Here is a 22,656-nt window from a genome sequence, read left to right on the forward strand (position 1 = left end):
CAACCTTCTCTGTAAGTCCTTGGTAAGCTTGCCCTTGCTTAAGAACTCACAACATAGCTGTGCTCTATTTTTTTGTTGTTGTTGAGACGGAATCTCACTCTGTCGCCCAGGCTGGAGTGCAGTGGCGCCTTCTCGGCTCACTGCAACCTGCGGCCTCCTAGATTCAAGCGATTCTCCTCCTGCTTCAGCCTTCCGAGTAGCTGGGATGACAGGCACTCACCAATATGCCTGGGTAATTTTTGTATTTTTAAGTACATACAGGATTTCACCATGTTGGCCAGGCTAGTTTCAAACTCCCGGCCTCAGGTGGTCTGCCTGCCTCAGCCTTCCAAAGTGTTGGGATTACAGGGGTGAGCCACTGGGCCCTGCCTGTATTTCTTATCAGCCACAAATCCAGCAACAAGCTGAGGATTCAGCTCATAAAATAGGCCTGGTGTCTTGGTGATCTCACATAACCAAGAGGCTACCCCGTGGGGAACCACATCCCCCTGGATGCCCTCCAGCCTTGGTTTGGGCTGGAGTCAGGGCCTGTATACAGTATTTTGAATTTGTATGCCACTGGTTTGCATTGCTGGTCAGGAACTCTAGTGCTTTGCATAGCCCTGGTTTAGAAACATGTTATAGCAGTTCTTGGTATAGAGCAAACTAGAAGAACCAGCAATCATTCTACTGTCCTGCCAAGGTACACCTCAGTACTCCCCTTCCCAACTGAAGTGGTATGAGGCTAGCTCTTTCCAGAAGCATTGAAGTTTGGCTTCTGATGTGACTCCGAAGTTAGGAACCAGAAGCTAGATCAAATAAGCTCTGAAAATCTGAGGAACATTGTAGGAAAGGTTTGTTATGCTCATCATGGCACTTAAGAGATGCTTAACAGCCGGGCATGGTGGCTCACGCTTGTAATCCCAACACTTTGGGAGGCCAAGGTGGGAGGATCACAAGGTCAGGAGTTCAAGACCAGCCTGGCCAACATGGTGAAACCTCACCTCTACTAAAAATACAAAAATTAGCTGGGCATGGTGGCACATGCCTGTAATCCCAGCTACTTGGCAGGCTGAGGCAGGAGAATCACTTGAACCCGGGAGGCGGAGGTTGGGTTGCAGTGAGCCAAGACAGTGCCACTGCACTCCAGCCTCGGTGACAGAGCAAGGCTCCGTCTCATTTAAAAAAAAAAAAAAAAAAAAAAAGAAAGGCTGGGCGCAGTGGCTCACGCCTGTAATCCCAGCACTTTGGGAGGCTGAGGCGGGCAGATGATCTGAGGTCAGGAGTTTTGAGATCAGCCTTGGCAACACGGTGAAACCCCATCTCTACTAAAAATACAAAATTAGCCAAGCATGCTGGCACATGCCTGTAATCCCAGCTACTCGGGAGGCTGAGGTACGAGAATCGCTTGAACCTGGGAGGCAGAGGATGCGGTGAGCCGAGATCACGCCATTGCACTCCAGCCTGGGGGACAAGAGTGAATCTGTGTCTCACCGGAAAAAAAAAAGAAAAGAAAAAAAAAGATGCTTAACAAAGGTTACCAATAAGCCACAAATTCATAACCACTTATTCTTCCAGTTTCAACTACAATATATTCATAACCTCAATAAAGTTCTACCTGCTCCCAAACTAAGTTGATTCATTCCATGCGCACTGTCTCCCGCACCTCCATCGTATATGCACCTGCAGCTCCTTCCCTGCTTCTGCATGGAGCCAGCGGCGATGTGCTGTTGAGTGACAAGGAATTGTGGCGCATCTCGACATCAGCTCAAGGCTTTGTTAGAAACACCTGCCTTGCAGTGTTTGTGACTGGGAGAGCTCAGTGTTTTAATACACCTCAGATCACCCCACTGATCATAACTTTGTCACCTGAGTTCAATAGTTTCTCCTGGATTCTTGTCCAAGTGACATGACAGGTGGAGGTAACAATGCCTTTTCAGTCTTTACCTAGACTCTCCAAAGAATCACTCCAGAATAGAAATTAGAGTATAGGTAGGCAGTCCAACCTCTGCATTTAAAAAAAAAATTTTTGAGATGGGAGTCTCTCTGTCACCCAGGCTGGAGTGCAGTGGCATGATCTTGGCTCACTGCAGCCTGTACCTCCTGGGTTCAAGCGATTCTCCTGCCTCAGCCTCCCGAGTAGCTGGGATTACAGGCACCTGCCACCACACCTGGCCTAATGTTTGTATTTTTAGTAGAGACAGGGTTTCACCATGTTAGCCAAGCTGGTCTCCAACTCCTGACTTCAAGTGATCCACCTGCCTTGGCCTCCCAAAGTGCTAGGATTATAGGCGTGAGCCACTGTGCCCAGCTGCCACTCTTTTTAAAGAAAGCAGTAATTTGCCCTCTTTAATGTGCTTCAGCCATACTGAAGTGGTCCACAGACCAGGAGCACGGCCGTCACCTGAGAGCCTGTTAGAAATGCTCATTAGAGTGTGAGAGGGCCAGACCTCTGAAACAGCATTTACATCTCCCAAGACCCCAGGTAGTTTCCCAGGTACATTCAAACTCACAATACCTTTCCAGCTGCTCCCTGATTAGAAAACTGCCTGAGAATTTAGGAATGCAACCTCTTGGGCACCCCATCAGACCTACTGTGTCAAAGTCTCTGTTCCCAGCAATCAGGCAATTCTGATATAAAGTCCGAGAACCACAGCCTTAGAACTGTTTCCAAAACTGCCAAGAATAACCTAGAATGCTTGTTAACATGCCTGACTCGCCCTCTTCCTCCTATACACACCCCTGAGCCCCTGGGAAATGGCTCAGTAGATGGAAGAAGGGGCCCTCCCCGCACTTGCCCACAGGGATCCGCAAGTTCCCATATGCAGATATAAAGCTCTTGCTCCCAAGCATTCTAATTGTTTATGGTCCTAGATTCAGATGGGTCAGAGGCTCCTCTGAGGAAAACAAAATATTGCACCATTAGGTCGGATCCAAATAGACTGTATGCCAGAGATGCTATAAAATTATATTAGAAGTGGGGAGTAGAGGGTAGTGTTGCCAGAGTTAGCAAACAGAAATACAAGATGGCCATCTACTTTTGAATTTTCAGATATGCAAGTTTGTTTGTTTTTTGAGACAGAGTCTCACTCTGTCGCCCAGGCTGGAGTGCAATGGCGTGATCTTGGCTCACCGCAACCTCTGCCTCCTGAGTTCAAGCAATTCTTGTGCCTTGGCCTCCTGAGCAGCTGAGGCTACAGGCATGTTCCAAGCCTGGGTAACTTTTGCATTTTTAGTAGAGATGGGGTTTCACCATGTTGGCCAGGCTGGTCTCCAACTCCTGACCTCAGGTCATCCACCCCCCTCACCCCCTCAGAGTTCTGGGATTACAGGCATGAGCTACCGTGCCCAGCCATGCAAGCAAGTTTTTTAGTCTAAACATGTACTATGCAATATTCAGTGTAATTCTATAAAAAATAAGATTGTTGCCCGGGTACGGTGGTTTACACCTGTAATCCCAGCACTTTGGGAGGCCGAGGTTGGCGGATCACCTGAGGTCAGGAGTTTGAGACCAGCCTGACCAACATGGCCAAACTCCATCTCTACTAAAAAAAAAAAAAAAAAATTAGCCAGGCATGGTGGCATGTGCCTGTAGTCCCAGCTACTCTGGAGGCTGAGGCAGGAGAATCTCTTGAACCCAGGAGGCAGAGGTTGCATTAAGCTGAGATTGTGCCACTGCACTCTAGCCTGGGCAACAGAGCGAGACTCCATCTCAAAAAAATAAAATTGTTTATATGAAATTCAAGTTTAACTGAGCATCCTGTGTTTTATGTTTTTCTTTTCTCTTTTCTTATATAATGATAGTTGATATTTTATATTTATATTGAGACAGGGTCTTGCTCTGTCATCCAGGCTGGAGTGCAGTGGCACAAACACAGCTCATTGCAGCCTCAACCTCTTGAGCTCAAGGGATCTTCCTGCCTCAGCCCCAACACTCTCCGAGTAGCTGAGACCACAGGTGTGAGCCACCATGCCCAGCATCCCCTATTGTATCTGGCAACCTTAGTAGAGAAGATACTTAGAAGGAAAACAAGCTTTCAAAAAGCTTCAGAATGGAATGAGAGCGAATACCTTTCTACAACTCAGTGAGTAGAAAAAAGTACATAGCTTTATAGATAGAAAAAATCTGAGATCACCCAAACCACACAGCTCAGGAAGTGGTCCCACAGGTAATGACCAAGTCAGGAAAGAAGATTTCCGCAGGCCCCACCCAGACCAAATCTCTTTCCAGCAGGTTGTTCTGTCTTAACGTGAACTTTGGCAGAATTAAATCTTAGGTTTCAACACACAGATTTGTAACAACCTACCCTGAAATCTCAAACCAAGTTTTGAGGCTTTAATTCCTTGGAAAATACTGTTGAGTCTAGCTCAGTGGTCCCCAAGCTTTTTGGCACCAGGGACCGGTTTCATAAAGACAATTTTCCCAAGGACAGAGGGAGGGAAATGGTTTTGGGATGAAACTGCCACCTCAGATCATCAGGGACTAGATTTTCACAAGGAGCATGCAACCCAGATCCCTCACACGCGCAATCGCACCTATGAGAATCTAACGCCGAGTGGAGCTCACGTGATAATGTTCACTCACCCGCCGCTCACCTCCTGCTGTGATGCCCGGTTCCTAACAGGCCACGTAACAGAAGGTTTAGTGCCAGTCCTAGGCCTGGGGGTCGGGGACCCCTGGTCTGGCTGTATTCCATGTGGCAAGTTATCTTGGCTGGTGACAAATGAGTCCAGGGCTAAGCCTCAAATGAACCAATTAACTGAAGTCTCCCTGGGCCCAAACTAATTTTGGTGTCAGTGGTCACAGCAAGAAAGTGTGCTTACAACAATGCAAATCCAACGTCACAGCTCGAAACAACTCAAATTCAATGATTAAGCCACCATCCACGATGGGCTGCAGAAGAGTAGACTTTATGAGTACCTGTAGCATTAATGGCTTCTAGAAAGTACCGAATGCCCTAGTACACCAATTCTCAACTCGAGGGTCCACAGGCCTCCTTGCTGCACTGAGCACCTCAGTGAGAGCACATCACAAGCTCTGCTGCACTGGAGTAGAGAGGAAGGTGAAACCCCGAGCAGAAGTGCTGTTCTGCCCCCAAGCCAATCACCTGAAGACAGCTTTTGCCTTTCTTAAGACCTGAATATATAAAGTGATAACTTTAGAAAACAAAAACTGCTGGGGGAAAAAAATTAATTTTTTTTTTACAATTTTTTTTTTTACAATTTTTTCCTTTTTTTGAGATGGAGTCTCACTCTGTTGCCCAGACTGGAGTGCAGTGGCGCGATCTGAGCTTACTGCAAGCTCCGCCTCCCGGGTTCAAGCCATTCTCCTGCCTCAGCCTCCCGAGTAGCTGGGACTACAGGCACCCACCACCACGCCTGGCTAATTTTTTTTTATTTTTAGTAGAGACGGGGTTTCACCGTGTTAGCGAGAATGGTCTGGATCTCCTAACGTCGTGATCCGACCGCCTCAGCCTCCTAAAGTGCTGGGATTACAGGCATGAGCCACCACGCTGGACCATCAACTCCATTCTTGAGCTCCATCTTTTTCACAGTCAGGCAGGCTTTCAAGTGAACTGTACTTGACAAATGCAGAGCAATTAAATCCTTTATTATAAAAATCTCAAAAATGTCCACCTTTACTGGTGGCCAATCTTCTAAAAGGTCAAAGGCAATCCTGCTGTTTGTCTCTGAAAGCTAAACTCCTTTAAATGAGAATACGAGAATACCCAGAATTTTATTCCCAGCCTTTGTGTGGAAAAGGCAGTTTGCATTTTTAGGAAACATCTAACTGTTACCTAAACCATAAATATTTCTATCTACTCCATTCAACCCAATTAAAGAAAACAAAATGATGAGAAAAATAGGAGCCGAACAGAAAGAAAATTCACATCATTTTCTACTATTACGAACATTCAAATGGTGCTTCAAATTAAATACTTTTAATTATCATTCTAGCCAGGATCATACTAAGTAGGATCTCATGACAGTCACATATGCAGCCACTTCACCTAAACCGTGGCACTGAATGCTCTGCCATGAGCCACAAGCAGCACAGTGATCACCACCCACAAGGACAGGTTGCTGGGATGAGGCACCCTTTCCTTTTATGTTTAGGTTCTTCTCACCTGCATTTCACTTTCCTAAAGGTCCCAGCCACACAGCGTTCTTTATTAAAGTAGGAGGAAAAAAATAAAGAGAAGACAACATCCATCCTTAAAGAAAAAAAGTAAATCCACTTTATAGTGGACTTCAGCTATGGACAAATTTGGGATCAGTGTTCTCCAGTCTGAACATAGTCTTCTGTTACCTGGGAGAGAGTGGTCAGGTACTGCCAGCTCAGGGCAGCCAAGAGCATGACAAACGACAGGTAGATGGGGGAGTAGTGGCTTCGGGAAATCAACTGACAGTTGGGAAGATTCTGCGTCCGGATGGTGGAGATGATCTGCCTTGTTTTGCTAGAAGATGGGTCTGAGTCAGGGATTCTATGATAAATCTGTTAAAAGACACAGGAAAAAACGGTAAGTGCTATGTGCTTTACATTTTCCATGGCTACTTACAACCACCCTCCACTGGCAGGTATTTTATACCCATTTTACCAATGAGGAAAGGGAGGCTCAGAGAACATGAACGTAACTTACCCAAAGCCATCCCAGTGATAAGGTGGGGATGTCAGCCCCAGCTCATCGCAAAGCCTGTCTTCCTGAGCTAATGGGAGGCAGAGGTGTGCATACTGCACCCAGAGGCCCTCCAGAGCAGCGGCTGAGCCACACTGATCTTCACGTCCCCAGCACCTCACAGTGCCAGGCCCAATAAACGTCAGCATAGTTCACGTAGACCGGCACAGACTAACTAACATGAAGAAAGGGAAATGCTGGAAAGACTGGGCAAAAGCAGCTTAGAAACAAGATGGAACACGCAGTACAGACCACAGCTTGACAAAGGGGGACAGGAACAGAAGCAGTGAGCGCTATGAACCACCCTGGAGTCCTCCCTGTGCCTCCCTCCCCACTCCTCCACAAGCCTCCCAAGTATGTGCAGAATCCATCTCTTCCCCTACATCCCCAGAATTACTGCCTGAGGTTAGGCCCTCAGTGCCTCTCAGATGAGCTAGCTCAGTCTCCAAAGTGAGTCTAAGCTTCAATTCCCAAATCTACCAGTCTGCTCTACACTGCCACCAAGGAGATCTCAAACCTCTGCTTGATGCCTCAGTGGCACCAGCCCTCTCACCTGCAGAAAAAAAGCCTGAGCTCTGTAATGTGTAGCACAAGGCCACCCACGGTCCAGGCCTACTGCACCTGTCTAGTGTCACCAGCCCTTGCCCACCTCCCTCTCTACAGTCTAGTAACAGTTGCCGGGCCAGGCACAGTGGCTCATGTTTGGAATCCCAGCACTTTAGGAGGCTGAGGCATGTAGACTGCTTAAGCTCAGGCGTTTAAGACCAGCCTGGACAACACAGCAAAACCCTGTTTCTACAAAATGTACAAAAATTAGCTGGGCATCGTGGCATGCACCTGTGGTCCCCCAGCTACTTGGGGACTGGGGTGGGAAAATCACTTGAGCCTGGGAGGCGGAGGTTGCAGTGATCCGAGATCATGCCACTGCACTCCAGCCTGGATGACAGAACAAGACCCTGTCTCAAAAAACAAACAAAAACAAAAGAACAACTGTCTGCTGTTGTTTCGCCCATGCGATGCTGCTGCACACCTCTGTTCCATTCTCACACCACTCCTTCTCTCTGGAATGCGCCTCCCACGTCCCTTCAGCTGGCTCCTACCTAGGCCCCCAAGTCTCAACTTCAGGATTATGCCTTCTAGAAAACCTGTCTGCACCTCCAGGTTCAGCCAGGAGCCACCCTATTGTACGTATCTTTACCTTTCCACTTACGTGGAAATGGAGCATCTGTAGTTTTCACCCTGACTACACCGCACCTACTTACTCACCTTTTTATCTCCAGCCTAGCCCTGTGCTGGCACACAGCAAGCCTGCATGCCTGGCTAATTTTTGCATTTTTAACAGAGACAAGGTTTTACCATGTTGGTCAGGCTGGTCTCAAACTCCAGACCTCAAGTGATCCACCCACCTTGGCCTCCCAAAGGGCTGGGATTACAGGCGTGAGCCACTCCACCCAGCCAAGACTTTTAAATACAGGCATCCATAAAGTAAAATATATAGTGATGAGATAATTTTATTAGAAGTCATCCTTCTGCCTGCCCATGTTGCTTTACTGCTTCTCTTGGCGTTCCTCCTAAAAGCAAAACCTGAGGCAAAAGCTTGCATGCAGCCATTTATTTGGAAACAAGAGTGGAGAAGTGAAACAGAAGGCAGGAAGGCCTATCAAGGATGTGTTGAGTTGGCTTGATCTTGAGGGACTTTCAAGGAGCCTTATGAAAGGTGGCCCTGAGGAGCAGAGGGGTGGCCCTCACCTCCTCTGCATTGTGGGGACCCATGTGCCAGGCAGTTCCTGCAGCTCGTCAGAAGCCCAAGGGCAGAAGCGAGAGGTCTCTGGAGCAGAAGGCAAGGTCCAGCCCTACTTGGAAACTGGTTGCTACAGCAGTGGCTGAAGGCCAAGATGAGTGGCAGTGACACACAGGGTCTCACACACTACTCTTGTAAATGACCTGAGTGCCCTGATGCCATCAAAAGCCATAAAATAGGCATTCACTACAATGACCCTGAGAATAGTTTCTAAGGTAAGTAATGGTTTTGGTATATTGTAGATTTTTTTTTTTTTTTTTTTTTAATGGTGTCTCGCTCTGTCACCCAGGCTAGAGTGCAGTGGTGCAATCTTGGCTCACTGCAGCCTCCACTTCCCAGGTTCATGCGATTCTCCTGCCTCAGCCTCCCAAGTAGCTGGGATTACGGCACCTGCCACCATGCCCAACTAACTTTTGTATTTTTTTTTTTTTTTAGTAGAGACACGGTTTCATCACATAAGTCAGGCTGGTCTCGAACTCCCGACCTCAAGTGATCCGCCTGCCTCAGCCTCCCAAAGTGCTGAGATTAGAGGCATAAGCCACCATGCTCGGTGACATTTCACTTTTGAAAATTTAAGACTTACCTTCTGAGAGCAACTGTACAAGCAATGTACAAATAAAGGATGATAACATCAGCACCAAACTACACACTTATTCATTCCTGGGTTAATTTTGTGGCTCCTATGACTTTATTTCTTCATCTTACTTTCTCATCTACTTGTACTTTGTTATCCTGTTGTACTTATAACCATAAGCCATCTTATATCCTTTTGGGAAAAAAGATTTACTTATTTGGAATCAATCTCTGGCACCCAAGTGAATAAACACAACAAACAAAAACCCTTTTAGAGAACTCCAAGAGCACTTCAATATGCCCTTCCAGGAGGTAAGTAAGGTGAATAAATTAAGAGAAATCTTGGTTGTGACAGTCCCCGGTAATACAATTAGTGGCAAAACTTTTGAGTCCTTTGATGATCATTTCTAACATATAAGCATGACAGCACAACCGGAAGAGCTGCAGTCACTCGTAGTCAGACGTGGACTTACCTAAAACAGAGCCGGTAAGGCCAAAGGGACCTTCTAGATGCTTTGTTGCTAGCCCAAACCCCCTCTCCATTTACCTGAAGGCACACAGTAGGTTTCTGCAAACTCAATTATTCAGGTCTTCAAAACCTACTAGCCTCAATCAAGGAGTTACATATCTGCTTGTCAAGGACAGGTCATTGCAGACTTTTCATCTACATGCCCGGCATAAAGTTGAAGCCAAATACTTGAGGGGTTTGAGAAAGGGCCTTCACTCTGTTGCCCAGGCTGGAGTGCAGTGGTGCCATCTCAGCTCACTACTACTTCCACCTCCCGAGTTCAAGCGATGCTCATGTCTTAGGCTCCGGAATAGCTGGGATTACAAGTGTGCACCACCACACCTGGATAAATGTTGTATTTTTAGTAGAGACAGGGTTTTGCCATATTGGCCAGGCTGGTATCGAACTCCTTACCTCAAGTGATCTGCCTGCCTCAGCCTCCCAAAGTTTTGGGATTACAGGTGTGAGCCACAGTGCGAGGCTTGATGATTAAATGACACAGGCTCCTATAAATGTTTACTGGACTGAAATAAGCTCTTGTGCAATGCTGTGCTACAGCAGCATCTCTGTGAGTCCATGTGGTACTTCCAGGTCTCACAGTTCTACTTACAACAGCAGAATATGGAATCAGCTTGATAATCATTTAAAACTCTTGCCTATGAACATCTAAACTTCCATTAAAGCAAAAACATCATTTGGGGAAAAAAAAGGCAGATTCCGATTCGATAGGTTTGGGTGGGGGCTGGACGTCTTAATGGGCTCCCAGGTGATTCCTGGCAGCTGCTGGCTGGGGACCATCCTTGACCAGCGAGGCACCTGGGGCTCAAAGAGCCGGATGATTCTCTGATGTAACCACAGGGGGGCACAGGAAGTGTGCAGAGACACGAACAAGATTCTCCCTGCCAAGGAATTCACTTTGGCAGAGAGGGGAATGGGGGTTTCTGGCCGTTTGGCTGAGCATTTATTTCTATCCCAAAATAGCAGGTTGATCTTCTCCCCAGCTGACAAGCATCCAGGCTGGTTTGAAGCGGAGGCTGCTCCAGAGTGGGGTGAGGGCCCTGCAGAGTGTGGCCACCTGCTCGTGAAGACCTGGGGCTGCACTCCAATTCCCCACTAAGCACTGGAAAAGCATGAGGAGGTCCTCTGGCAAGTCCCTTCCAGGTGCATGCTCGCTACAACACTAAGTCCAGAGATCGGACAGATTCAACATTTCTTTCTTTCTTACTACAAAGGACAGACTTGGTCAGCAAGGAGAAATAGGATCAGTGTTAATATCTGGACACCAGCAAGAGGCCAGACGACTTGTGGCTTCATACAAAATGTTTTCATTTAAAACTTTACTTGTAAAATGTCCTTACTGCTGAAACTAAAACCATTAACAGGTTCTACTGCTTAAGACTTAGAAATCTTCAAAGATTTCTCTAAATCAAATCAACTTAAGTATTAATATTAACATCTCTCCCCTAATGCCTTGAGTTTTACTGGGATAACTTTAAACAAAACAACTGATGCCCTAAGTCAGAAGTCAGCAAACCTCTTATTCAAGGGCCAAAAAATATTTTTAGCTTTACAAGTCATCCCCTGTTGCAGCTCCTCAACTCGGCCGTCATATTGCAAAAGCAGCCACAGAAGACATAGAAGCAAATGGGTGTGGCTGTGTTCTGATAAAATTTATTCAGAGAAACAGGGCTCAGCCAACTGTAGGTTGCCCACCCTCGCCCTCGAACTATGAATTACAACCAGGATTTAATCCCAGTAGTTAAGGAAAAACCAAATAAATCTGAATTTTAATATAGTAATGGAATTGGCCACAAAGTGTTTAAAAACTGGTTTCTAAAACTAGTGATCAGAATAAAACTGCAAAACCAAAACATTCTGAACTACTTACTACATGAAATGTTTCTAGTTTATATAAAATGAATAAATAGTGCTTAATATAGCAGGATTCCATTTAGAAAGGGTAGTTGAACCCCTTAGAATTGGGGTTAACATCATGGATTCTGATGTCAGACAGACCTGGGTTCAAATTATGACCCTAGCCATGAGGCTGGGGCCTCAAGTTTCCCTGAGATTACTCCTACCCACCTACTTGGTCACCACCCCAGGCACACAGATCAAAATAAGTTCTGGCTACATGGCAAACTGGAGAGTCTCATTGGTAGCAATTTTTTGGGTCACTGGCTGAATACTTTCATCTAGTGACTACAAAATTTTAGGGTTTTTAAAAGCGATTTGGTCTTCCCTTAGACTTCCATAGGTGCCTCTGACAGAAGTTCTGGACATACAGCATTTCTGTGTCAGATAGAAGGTAGGGAGGAAGTATAAGAAGAATGTGCAATACGCAAGAGAAATCAGAAATAGCGATTTTGTATAATTCTGTTTAGATGAAAACACTGTTGCAAACCATATTCCTGTAAACGCATAACAAGGGGACTAGATGGATGTACAAAAGCATGAACAGAGGTAACCTGTGGGGAGGGAGCTCAGGCAAAGGAAAAATGATGACGGTCTTGTATGTTTTCATGAAGTCTACAGTGTTTCAATCTCAACAGATCGCACCTGAGGATCACAGCATCATCCTGGGCCTCTACTCCAGATGCCAGTAGCACCCGATTCCTGCCGGTTAGGACAATCAAAAATGTCTCCAGACATTGTCCAATGTCCTCTGGCGGGGAGGGGAGCAAATCACCTCCATTTACAAACCACTGCTCTAGGGCCTAGAGATTACTAGAGATTACAGAGACTTCTGGTCTCTAAGAAATTTTTTTTTTTTTTTTTGAGACAAAGTCTCACTCTATCACCCAGGCTAGAGTTCAATGATGAAATCACACAGCTCACTGTAGCCTCGACCTCTCAGGCTCATGTGATCCACCTGCCTCAGCCTCCTGAGTAGCTGGGACCACAGGCGTGCACCACCATGACAATTTTTAAATTTTTTGTAGAAATGGGGTCTTGCTATGTCGCCCGGGCTGGTCTTGAATTCCTGGCCTCAAGTGATCCTCCCACCTTGGTCTCCCAAAGTGCTGGGATTTCAGGAGTAAGCTACTGTGCCTGGCCAGAAATAAACTTTTTGAACCTAGTCAAATATTAGAGATTTGACCTGAGAAGGGATGTTTTCTTTTTATAGGATGGTTTTGGTATTTGAAATGATATTTTCCAAAGAAAATTTAGGAAATAATTGCAACTTGATGGCTTTCCTTGGCCTAAATTCCCTACTGTGATTTTTCAATTGAGTCCTGTGGCATAATGCAAGTACCAGACTGGGTGTCAGGACACATGGACGGGAGCCAGAGATCCACTCAATCACGCACTCCATCAGCACAAACAAGCTTCAACCTCACATTCCTCACCAGCAACAAGCAGCTTGGTTGGCCTCCTACATCATCTTGCAGCTCAAAATCTATGATTCTACTCAGGGGCTCCAATCTACAGCCTTGCTCCATTTATCTCCTCTCACCAGGGTACTACACAGCAGTGAGCAATCTGCTCGGCTCCTGTGAATAGACTTTTTTCCTTATAAAGGATATCAATTCCTGTCTCTTTAGGCCATAGGACAGTGAATTGTTAGGATCATCTAATATCCAAACCTGGTTAAACAGTGACATTACTAAATCATAAAAGTAGCTACAAATTATCCAAGTAGTTAAATAAAAACCCACCTCTTCCATATACTGATATATGATGGCTTTGACAGCTGGCATATTGGTGGCATCCATCATCAGGGTCACTGCTTGCCCTTTCCGAATCTTCACTGCCCCTTTGAACACCTGCTGGTTATTATAACAGGCAGCCAAAGTGGCAATGGCCATCACCTACAGACAACAAGAAGAGAGGGAAAAAAGAAGAAATGATGTTGTTAGCTATCATTATCACAAAAAGGTAAGAAAACCTTCTGTTGAATGGGCAATTGCTAACTGCTAATCAACTAAGATGTAATCAGTCAAGAAAAAATACCCACGAAGAAAGTATGTCAAGATTTTTACCTTCCCCACTCCTCCCTTTCTCAACAACACACAGAATTAAGCAGTCTAAAACAATTCTATAATTTAGCCACAAAAGTTCCATTTTATTTGGAAAAAGCAAACACAAGTAAATCCAACATTTTCCAGGCTAGAGCAATGGGTTATCGGATCGGAAATACGTATTTCAAAATAATATATGGAAAGAATTTTCTATTGTAGTTGTTTTTCTATTTTTCCTACAACAAACATAATCATTATATATTTAAAACTAATGCCAGGGGGAGAACAACCAGAAGAGGATTAATTTCCTGTGCTCAAAGGTAAAGCATTTCTAGGTAAATGGCAACATAAGACGGCGATATAGATTTTATTTTCAACCACCATTCGAAGTTGGTCATTAGAACAAGATCAAACCAAGTTCCCAAATCAGTTAAATGCTGTTACTTTCTTTACTTATTTGCAGTAGTATCTGAAGTACTTGGTAAAGGCAACTAAAAAGTGTAAGTTCCTAGCATACTGAGAGACTAGGTCTACAGGACCAGGTTCTTTTTATCCCTGGTCTAGGAAAAGGATAGCAGTAATTAGGTGCTTAATGAAGACTTTTTAATGATAACAGCTTCACCCAGGTTTTACCTAGCACTCCCCATAAATCTAAGCCAAAGACCTTGACTTAACTGTGAGGAAAAGAACCTAACTAGTTTAGGATAGCTGTAGAAAATAGTAAATCCAGAAAGAAGGTTCTGAAAAGGAGCAGGCTTAACCCCAAGGCTGAGCTGAGTTTGGTGGCTGGACGCAAAGGGGGGGTGCTATGAAACTCCCGGCGTAATAAACTGGAGTCATCGTCTTTTTAAGGAATCATATCCTTGAATATAGCACAGCAAAATCCACCCTTACTCCTACCCCACTCCCTTTAGCCCCGTATCCACCCAGAGGAGCCCCGTTTCCTACCTGTGGAATAGCACAGAAGTTAAACACACTCTGGTTTCTGAGTCTCGAAAGGTAGGTGATGACATCTGGGATGTGCTGCAGTGCATTGGTTATAAGTTCATTCAGGCACTGCACGGCCAAGTCAATATTCTCCGGCTTAGCAAAATCCCCTAACTTCTTAACATACCTGCTCCAAACCTAGACAGATAAGAAGATTAAGTAACAGGTCAGCGTGTGCATAGGGGAGAATTTACAAACAATATTAAAGGGTCTTTGTGCATAAGAACTATGACACAGGCTGGGCGCCGTGGCTCACGCCTGTAATCCCAGCACTTTGGGAGGCCGAGGAGGGTGGATCACGAGGTCAGGAGTTCAAGACCAGCCTGGCCAAGGTGGTGAAACCCTGTGTCTACTAAAAATACAAAAATTAGCCGGGTACGGTGGCAGGCGCCTGTAATCCCAGCTACTCAGGAGGGTGAGACAGAAGAATTGCTTCAACCTAGGGGGCGGAGGTTGCAGTCAGTCAAGATCGCGCCATTGCACTCCAGCCCAGGTGAAAGAGTGAGACTCCGTCTCAAAAAAAAAAAAAAAAAAAAAAAAGAAGAACTATGATATACAGTAAAGTCTCTTAGCTGCAGACTCATCTTTCACCAACATCAAGTTCATTTTAAGCTCCATGCAATAGCTATTTCTGACTACCAGTAAGGGTCCAGTTGCAACCTAGAAGTGAGTTATGTATTGGGGAGCATGTCCCGAGGGACAATTAGTGCAACACTGCACTACTTGGACGAATTCAGGCTAAAGAGGCTCCTGTTAGAGCTAGGTCTACTTCTGAAAAAAATAACCCAATATACAAAAACAGTTATAATTGTACTGCAGACTAAACAGTAAACATTCTCAAGATGGCCAGGCCTCTAAATAATGACTAATATTATATTCCTACTCTGGTAAGAATGCTCCTGAAAGGCATACCTGGGAAATGCGCTGAGTCTATCCTCTAAGTGTATTACACCTCCCTGGATCCTGATAACTTCAAAGTGAAATAAAACCTTTAATTCTAACAGAGGGATTTGGCTTGATGATTTTTAATGATATTATTTAGAGGATTCTCTGAAGCTAGCAAAAGTTCTGGAAAGATAGTGTTGATAGTTATATAACATCATTAACGTACTTAATGCCTCTGAATGATACACTTAAAAATAGTTAAAATGGCAAATTCTCTATTATGTACATTTATTATAAATAAAATGTTAAGTATATATACATACAGTTAAAAAGAGATAACAAGAAGTGTTGGTGAAACTGGAACTCTCACAATGCTGACGGGAATGTAAAATGGTGGAGCGACCTTGGAAAAGCATCTGGCAGCTCCTCACAAGGTTCGAGCTGCTGTATGAACCAGCAATTCCACTTCTCAGCATAGAACCAAGAAAAAGGAAAACACACATCTACACAAAACCTTATATGCAAATGTACACAGTACTATTCACCATAGCCAAAAAAATGCAAAGAACCCAAATATCCTTCAACTGATGAATGGATAAATGTGGTCTATCCACACAGTGGAATAATACTAGGCGATAAAAAGGAATAAAGCACTGATGCAATGCCCCAGCATGGAAGAGCCCTGAAAACACGCTAGCAAAAAAGGCCGATCACCTAGGACCACATTTGGCATGATTCAACTACTATGAAATGTCCAGAATCTTTACTAAGCATTCTGTGCTAGAAGTTCATCTCATTTTACTCACACCACCACCTTGTGGTAGAAATGATTCTATTTTACAGATAAAGGAAGTGAATGAGAAGAGCAGGGCTCTGCTCCTGTGTGTGCAGGATGGTGTGGCTCATGCTCATGAATCACATGCCCGTGGCTGATGTTCTGTCTGGGAGACAATGGAACAGTGGTCAGGTGCTGGCCTAGGAGCCCGGAGACTGAGACTCCACTTCCAAGGCAGCCACTACCTCACCATACATCCCCAGACAATCCCCTTCCCTTCTCTGAGCCCTGTTGTCTGCAAAAGAGGGGTAGACAAGAGTGGTTTCTCAACCCTGGCTGCACAGGAGTCACCTAGGAAACTTAAAAGGCCATGTCTGAGCTGAGGGAAGTGTTTTGGTTTTGTTTTTTTGTTGTTTTTTTTTTATTTGTTTTTTTTGAGACAAGCGTCTTGCTCTGTCTCCCAGGCTGCTAGAATGCAGTGGTGTGATCATGGTTCACTGCAGCCTTGAACTCCTGGGCTCAGGCAATCCTCCTGCCTCAACCTCCCAAGGAGCGAGAACTATAGGGGTGTGCCACTATACCTAGCTAATTTTTAATTTTTTTTTTTTAAATGGAGTCTCGCATCAGCCTCTCAAGTAGCTGGCACTACCGACGTATGCCACCACACTTGGCTAATTTTTGTAATTTTAGCAGAGACGGAGTTTTGCCATGTTGGCCAGGCTGGTCTCAAGCACCTGACCTCAAGTGATCCGCCCACCTGGGCTTCCCAAAGTGCTGGGATTATAGGCGGGAGTCACTGTGCCCTGACAATTTTTACTGTTTTTTTTTTTTTTTAAAACAGATAAGGTCTCACTACATTGTCCAGGCTGGTCTCGATATCCTGGCTTCAGTGATCTTCCTGCCTTGGTCTCCCAGTGTTGAGATTACAGGCATGAGCCACCTTACCCAGCCCCCAGGGTAGTTTAAATGTGAATTTTTCTTAGGAGTAAGACTCAGCATCTTTTCAGATTTTTAATAATCATCTGTGTGTCTCTTCCTGTGAACAATCTGTTCTTATCTCCTTGCCCATTTTTCTATGGGGCAGTTGGTCTTTTTCTTAACTTTTAGAAGTTTTTTTATATTAGGAATATGAACCCTTTATCTGCTCTATGAATTGCAAATATTGTTTCCCTCTCTCACTGTTTTTTTTTCTTGAGACGGTTTCATTCTGCCACCTAGCCTGGAGGGCAGTGGTGTGATTATAACTCAATACAACCTTGAGCTCCTGCGCTCAAGGGATCCTTGTGCCTCAGCCTCCCGAATACCTAGGAATACAGGTGCATGCCAACATGCCCAGTTTATCTTTTAAATTTAGTTTTATTTTTTCTACTTTCTTTAATTTTTATTTTTGCTCTTTCAGCAGAATCATTTTCTAACAATTTTTTATAGAGATGGTATCTTGCTGTGTTGCTCAGGCTGGTCTTGAACTCCTGGCCTCAGCACTGGGATTACAAGTATGAGACACCACACTTAGCCTCACCCGTCTTTTTAAAATTTTAAAGAACTTCGCTGCAGGAAACAATTTTATGGAAAGCAAAAGGTAAATGCTGGAATAAATTCAGGGAACAGTCCTAAAATTTTCTAGTTTCCTTCTGAACAAAATCAGTATCAAAAGCTTTCTGTTCCCTGTCCATGTTTTAATTAAGTTAAAGATCGACCCTGTCCCTTATTACAGACACCTGGAGTTTTTTGTCTACCTGCCATCCCTTTCTCCTTCTTGCCGCAGAATTCTTTCTTTGGGGGAAATCCATTCTGTGTGTACTATGTAGACATAATCCAGGTGAGACCAGAGAACTCAGCTGTGTAGCAACAGTAACTGATTCAGGGCTGAGCAGAAGAACCAAGCCCTTCCTCTTTTTTTGAGACGGAGTCTCACTCTGTCGCCCAGGCTGGAGTGCAGTGGCACAATCTGAGCTCACCGCAATCTCTGCTTCCTGGGTTCAAGCGATTCTCCTGCCTCAGCCTCCCAGGTAGCTGGGATTACAAGCCCTTGCCACCACGCCCGGCTAATTTTTGTATTTTTTAGTAAAGATGGGGTTTCACTATGTTGGCCAGGCTGGTCTCGAACTCCTGACCTCAGGTGATCTGCCCACCTTGGCCTCTCAAACTGTTGGGATTACAGGCGTGAGCCACTGCGCCAGGAACGAACAAAGCCATTCCTAAGAACTTTTTGTTAAGCTAGTGCACATGGGTTGTTATCATAACCACCACTTGGACAAAGACCGTCTGAAAGAAAGCAAGGACAGCAAGGCTTGAATATACTGATTACGTGGTGTAAATCCTGGGATTCAGCCAGTCTAGCTGAAGCAAACTCATGTCAACCGATCCTATTTTCCACATCCCCTTATGTTGCCTGGGGGAGGTCTGACTTGTTTTTCTGTCACTCGCAACCACAAGAGTTGAAGGATTTTTCAGAGAATGTCTAAAGTTATTTTCCCCCAAAATACCCTGAATCTGTTACCTCTTGAGGCCAGAACTCTCTTCCTCCTTGCTGGTCTTCCAGATAGTCACGAATGATGTTTGTTTTCTGCAGAAACAGGCCCATAGAGTTGGCACGTTCTGTATCTTCACCAACTAAGGGGTCTTCAAACTCTGAGGCTGAGAAGAGACGAGAAAGGCCAATTCCGACCAGCCCAGCAACATAGTGGCAGTACTGTAAGAGATGATTTTTAAAGTACTTTAATAATGGAATTTTTACTGAAAGGGACACACTAGAAATCATTAGCTACAAAAAAGCAGGTTCGAAAGAGAATGGGTAAGAATGCATTTTGATTTTAAAATACAAATATACATACCAGGATTTAAAAAACATCCAAGAAGGATGTGCTCAAAACATTTCACAGCAGTCTCTGGCTGACGGGAATTTGATGTTTTTATTTTTCACTTGTATTTTCTAAATTTCTACAATGCACATGTACTGCTACTATAATAAAAGGCTACTGAAAAAAACTAGCAAACATTTTTTTATTTTTATTTTTTATTGTTTTTTGAGATGGAGTCTCATATATTGCCCACGTTAGACTCAAACTACCGGACCCAAGCAATCTTTATGCCTCAGCTTCCCGAACAGCTGGGATTGTAGGCAAATACCACCGTGTCTAGCTTTACAATAACTTTTTCTTTTTTTTTTTTTTTTTTTTTTTCTTTTTTGAGATCAAGTCCCACTTTGTCCCCCGGGCTGGAGTGCAGTGGCACAATCTCAACTCACTGCAACCTCTGCCTCTTGGGTTCAAGTGATTCTCCTGCCTCAGCTTCCTGAGTAGCTGGGATTAAAGCACCCACCACCACATGCAGCTAGTTTTTGTATTTTTAGTAGAGACGGGGTTTCACCATGTTGGCCACGCTGGTCTCGAACTCCTGACCTCAACTGATCTGCCAGCCTTGGCCTCCCAAAGTGCTGGGATTACCAGCCCAAGACACCGCGCCCAGCCTAGCTTTACAATAAACTTTTTGATACATAAAACTGTAAGAGAAGGCAACGATGAAAGATGGAATATTCTGGTAACAGGAACTAAGACAATACTAAGTATGGTTTAATCTTTTTTTGACCAATCTGATTAACATGTCAAGATCCGCAGGCCCTCAAAATCATCATTATATGAAAGAACAAATAACTATTTTATGTTCTTGACACTGTTTTAAGAACTCTGCACATTCAGCCGGGCACGATGGCTCATGCCTGTAATCCCAGCACTTTGGGAAGCTGAGATGGGCGGATCACGAGGTCAGGAGATCAAGACCATCCTGGCTAACACGGTGAAACCCCGTCTCTACTAAAAATACACAAAAATTAGCCAGCCTGGTGGCTGGTGCCTGTAGTCCCAGCTACTCAGAAGGCTAAGGCAGGAGAATGGCGTGAACCCAGGAGGTGGAGCTTGCAGGGAGCCGAGATCGCGCCACTGCACTCCAGCCTGGGCGACAGAGTGAGACTCTGTCTCAAAACAACAGCAGAAAAAAAGAACTCTACACATTCAATCCTCACAAACATTTTATCAGGTACATAGCACTATGATCTCCATTTCAGATGAGGAAACTGAGGCACAAAGAAGTCGATTTAACTTGCCCAACATTGCCCATGTGAGGAAAAAAAAAAATTAGCCAGGCACAGTGACGCAGGCCAGTGGTCCCAGTTACTCAGGAGGCTGAAGTAGGAGGCTCGCTTGAACCCAGGAAGGTTCAAGGGGGTGCCGTGTCTGTGGCAGGGGCTAAGAGTTCAAAACTAGGTAGTCTGACTTAAGTGTCAGGCTTTAACAACTTTGCTAAAACTTCCCCTTTTCTTTTTAGTTTTTCTTTTAGAGACAGCGTAACTTTCCCTCTCTCAACAGAGATTTCAGTAAATGCAACTCTTAATTGTCAAATACTTTTTTTTCCACGACAGCAATTTGTCAAAAGCTATCCTCCTCTGAAAAGGGAGGATAAGTTGTCCTAAGACAACTTAACGCAATATCCACATACAATAATTGTCTATTAGTTAACTTAAGAAGCAAAAGTAAAGAAGGTAAGCTCTGGAGTGTCATTAGGAAGGGTAAAAGTTAGGCAATGACCAAAGTTCACGCCTGTAATCCCAGAATTTTGGGAGGCTGTGGAGAGGGGATTGCTTGAGCCCAAGAGTTTTAGACCAGCCTGGCCAACAAAGCAAGACCTCATCTCTGTAAAAAAATTTTAAAAGGCTGAGTGTGGTGGCTCACACCTGGGAGGCTAAGGCAGCTGAATCACTTGAGCCCAGGAGCTCAAGACCAGCCTAGGCAACATGATGAAACCCTGTCTCTACCAAAAAATTACAAAAATTAGCCTGGCGTAGTGGTGTGGACCTATAGTCCCAGCTAATGGGGAGGCTGAGGTGAGAGGACTGCTTGAGCACAGGAGGTGAAGGCTGCAGTTAGCCTTGATCATGCCACTACACTCCAGCCTGGGTGACAGAGCAAGACCCTGTCTCAAAAATAAAAATTAAAATAAATTAGCCAGGCATGGTGGCAACGTGCCTGTGGTCCCAGTTACTCAGGAGGCTGAGGGCAAGGAAGACTGCTTGAGCCCAGAAGGTCAAGGCTGCCTTGTCTGTACCACTGCATTCCAGTCTGGGTGACAGAGTGAGACCCTGTCTCAAAAAAAAAGTCGTCTCTGACTGAAAGTAATACAAAGCCAGAGACTAACCAGGGGGAAGAATGAACAGGCGAAGAGAAAGCACTTGAAATTTGTTCTGGGAGAAAAGTAACATGAAAAGAGTGAAATCTTGCTGAAATTAGGTAGAAAGAAATTGGCTTTGGACAGCTATACAAAATCTTAAAAAGAATTACTAGAAATTTTTTAAAAAATTAGTATACCTATAGTACTATCCAAAAATATATTTGAAGATAATAGTTCTTTTGGTAGAAATACTCCTAAAATGGAGACTTATATAATTCATCTTCCTCCAAAGTAGAAGAAAAAAAATAACCCCTTGAAATATTTGGCGGGTCATGCCTGTAATCCCAACATTTGAGAGGCCAGAGTGGGAGGACTGTTTGATGCCAGGAGTTTGAGACTAGCCTGGGCAACATGGCAAAACCCTCTCTCTACAAAAAATGTACAAAAATGAGCCTGGTATGGTGTCATGCACTGTAGTTACAGCTACTCGGTAGGCTGAGGTGGGAGGATCACTTGAGCCCAGGAGGTTGAGGCTGCAGTGAGCGGTGATCACACCACTACACACCGGCCTGGATAACAGAGCAAGACCCTGTCTCTAAAAAAAAATTTTTAAATTCAATTTTATCTGATCAAAACTTCTATTCAGCAACCTAAAATTAAGCTTCCTGAATAAATCTGCACAACAGAAAATGAGTTACTATCATAACCAGTGCTGGTTCTTGGCCAGAAGTTTTAACTTCATTTTCTTTCAGATGGTGTCTTGCTCTGTCACCCAGGTTGTAGTGCAGTGGCACAATCATGGCTCACTGCAACCTTGAACTCTTAGGCTCAAGCAATCCTCCCACACCTCAGCCTCCAGAGTAGCTGGGACCACAAGCACATGCCACCAATGCCCTGCTCATTTTTTAATTTTTTGAAAGACAGGGTCTCGCTATGTTGCTTAGGCTTGTGTCTAACTCCTGGGCTCAAATGATCCTCCCACCTCAGCCTCCCAAAGTGCTGAGATTACAGGTAAACCATAGTGCCCGGCTAACTTCACCTTAAATGCAGAAGTTGATTTCTAGCAGTCATTGTATGCTGTTAACTTAGGAAGCACAAATCAGCAGTTCCAGAGATAACTGCTGTCAAGTTTTGAGGTTTGAAAAATTAAGAGGCCCAAGACCTTGGACCTACACTAACTTGGTGACCATGTAGCAGCATCTTTTCGGAGATCCTAATTTAAGCACAGTGTAAGGTATGAAATACGTCAACACTTTAGATGTTCGAAATGTCTTTGCCTGCTAAATCTGACTGGCTTTAAAATAAATAAATAAAATGTCTTTGCTTCCACAGAAGTGATGAGTAAG

At 44.6% G+C, this 22,656-nt stretch overlaps 1 protein-coding gene across 3 annotated transcripts in view; it reads right to left on the reverse strand.

Annotated features, from left to right (window-relative positions):
* Positions 1–5,569: 5,569 nt before the first annotated feature.
* The window catches only part of FDFT1 (farnesyl-diphosphate farnesyltransferase 1), a 36,685-nt gene continuing 19,598 nt past the window's right edge, over positions 5,570–22,656 (reverse strand). For 2 of the 3 annotated variants that reach the window (XM_004046652.5, XM_019032081.4), the window contains 4 exons: positions 18,648–18,839; positions 14,449–14,625; positions 13,198–13,350; positions 5,570–6,475 (listed from right to left, as the gene is read on the reverse strand). In XM_004046652.5, coding sequence (XP_004046700.1) covers positions 6,254–6,475; positions 13,198–13,350; positions 14,449–14,625; positions 18,648–18,839 — 744 coding nt within the window. In that variant the 3' untranslated portion in view covers positions 5,570–6,253. The remainder of the gene's footprint in view (positions 6,476–13,197; positions 13,351–14,448; positions 14,626–18,647; positions 18,840–22,656) is intronic. The other variant, XM_019032082.4, reaches the window with a different exon arrangement.

Source organism: Gorilla gorilla, chromosome 7 (assembly GCF_029281585.2).
Source record: "Gorilla gorilla gorilla isolate KB3781 chromosome 7, NHGRI_mGorGor1-v2.1_pri, whole genome shotgun sequence".
Taxonomy (NCBI): Eukaryota; Metazoa; Chordata; class Mammalia; order Primates; family Hominidae; genus Gorilla; species Gorilla gorilla.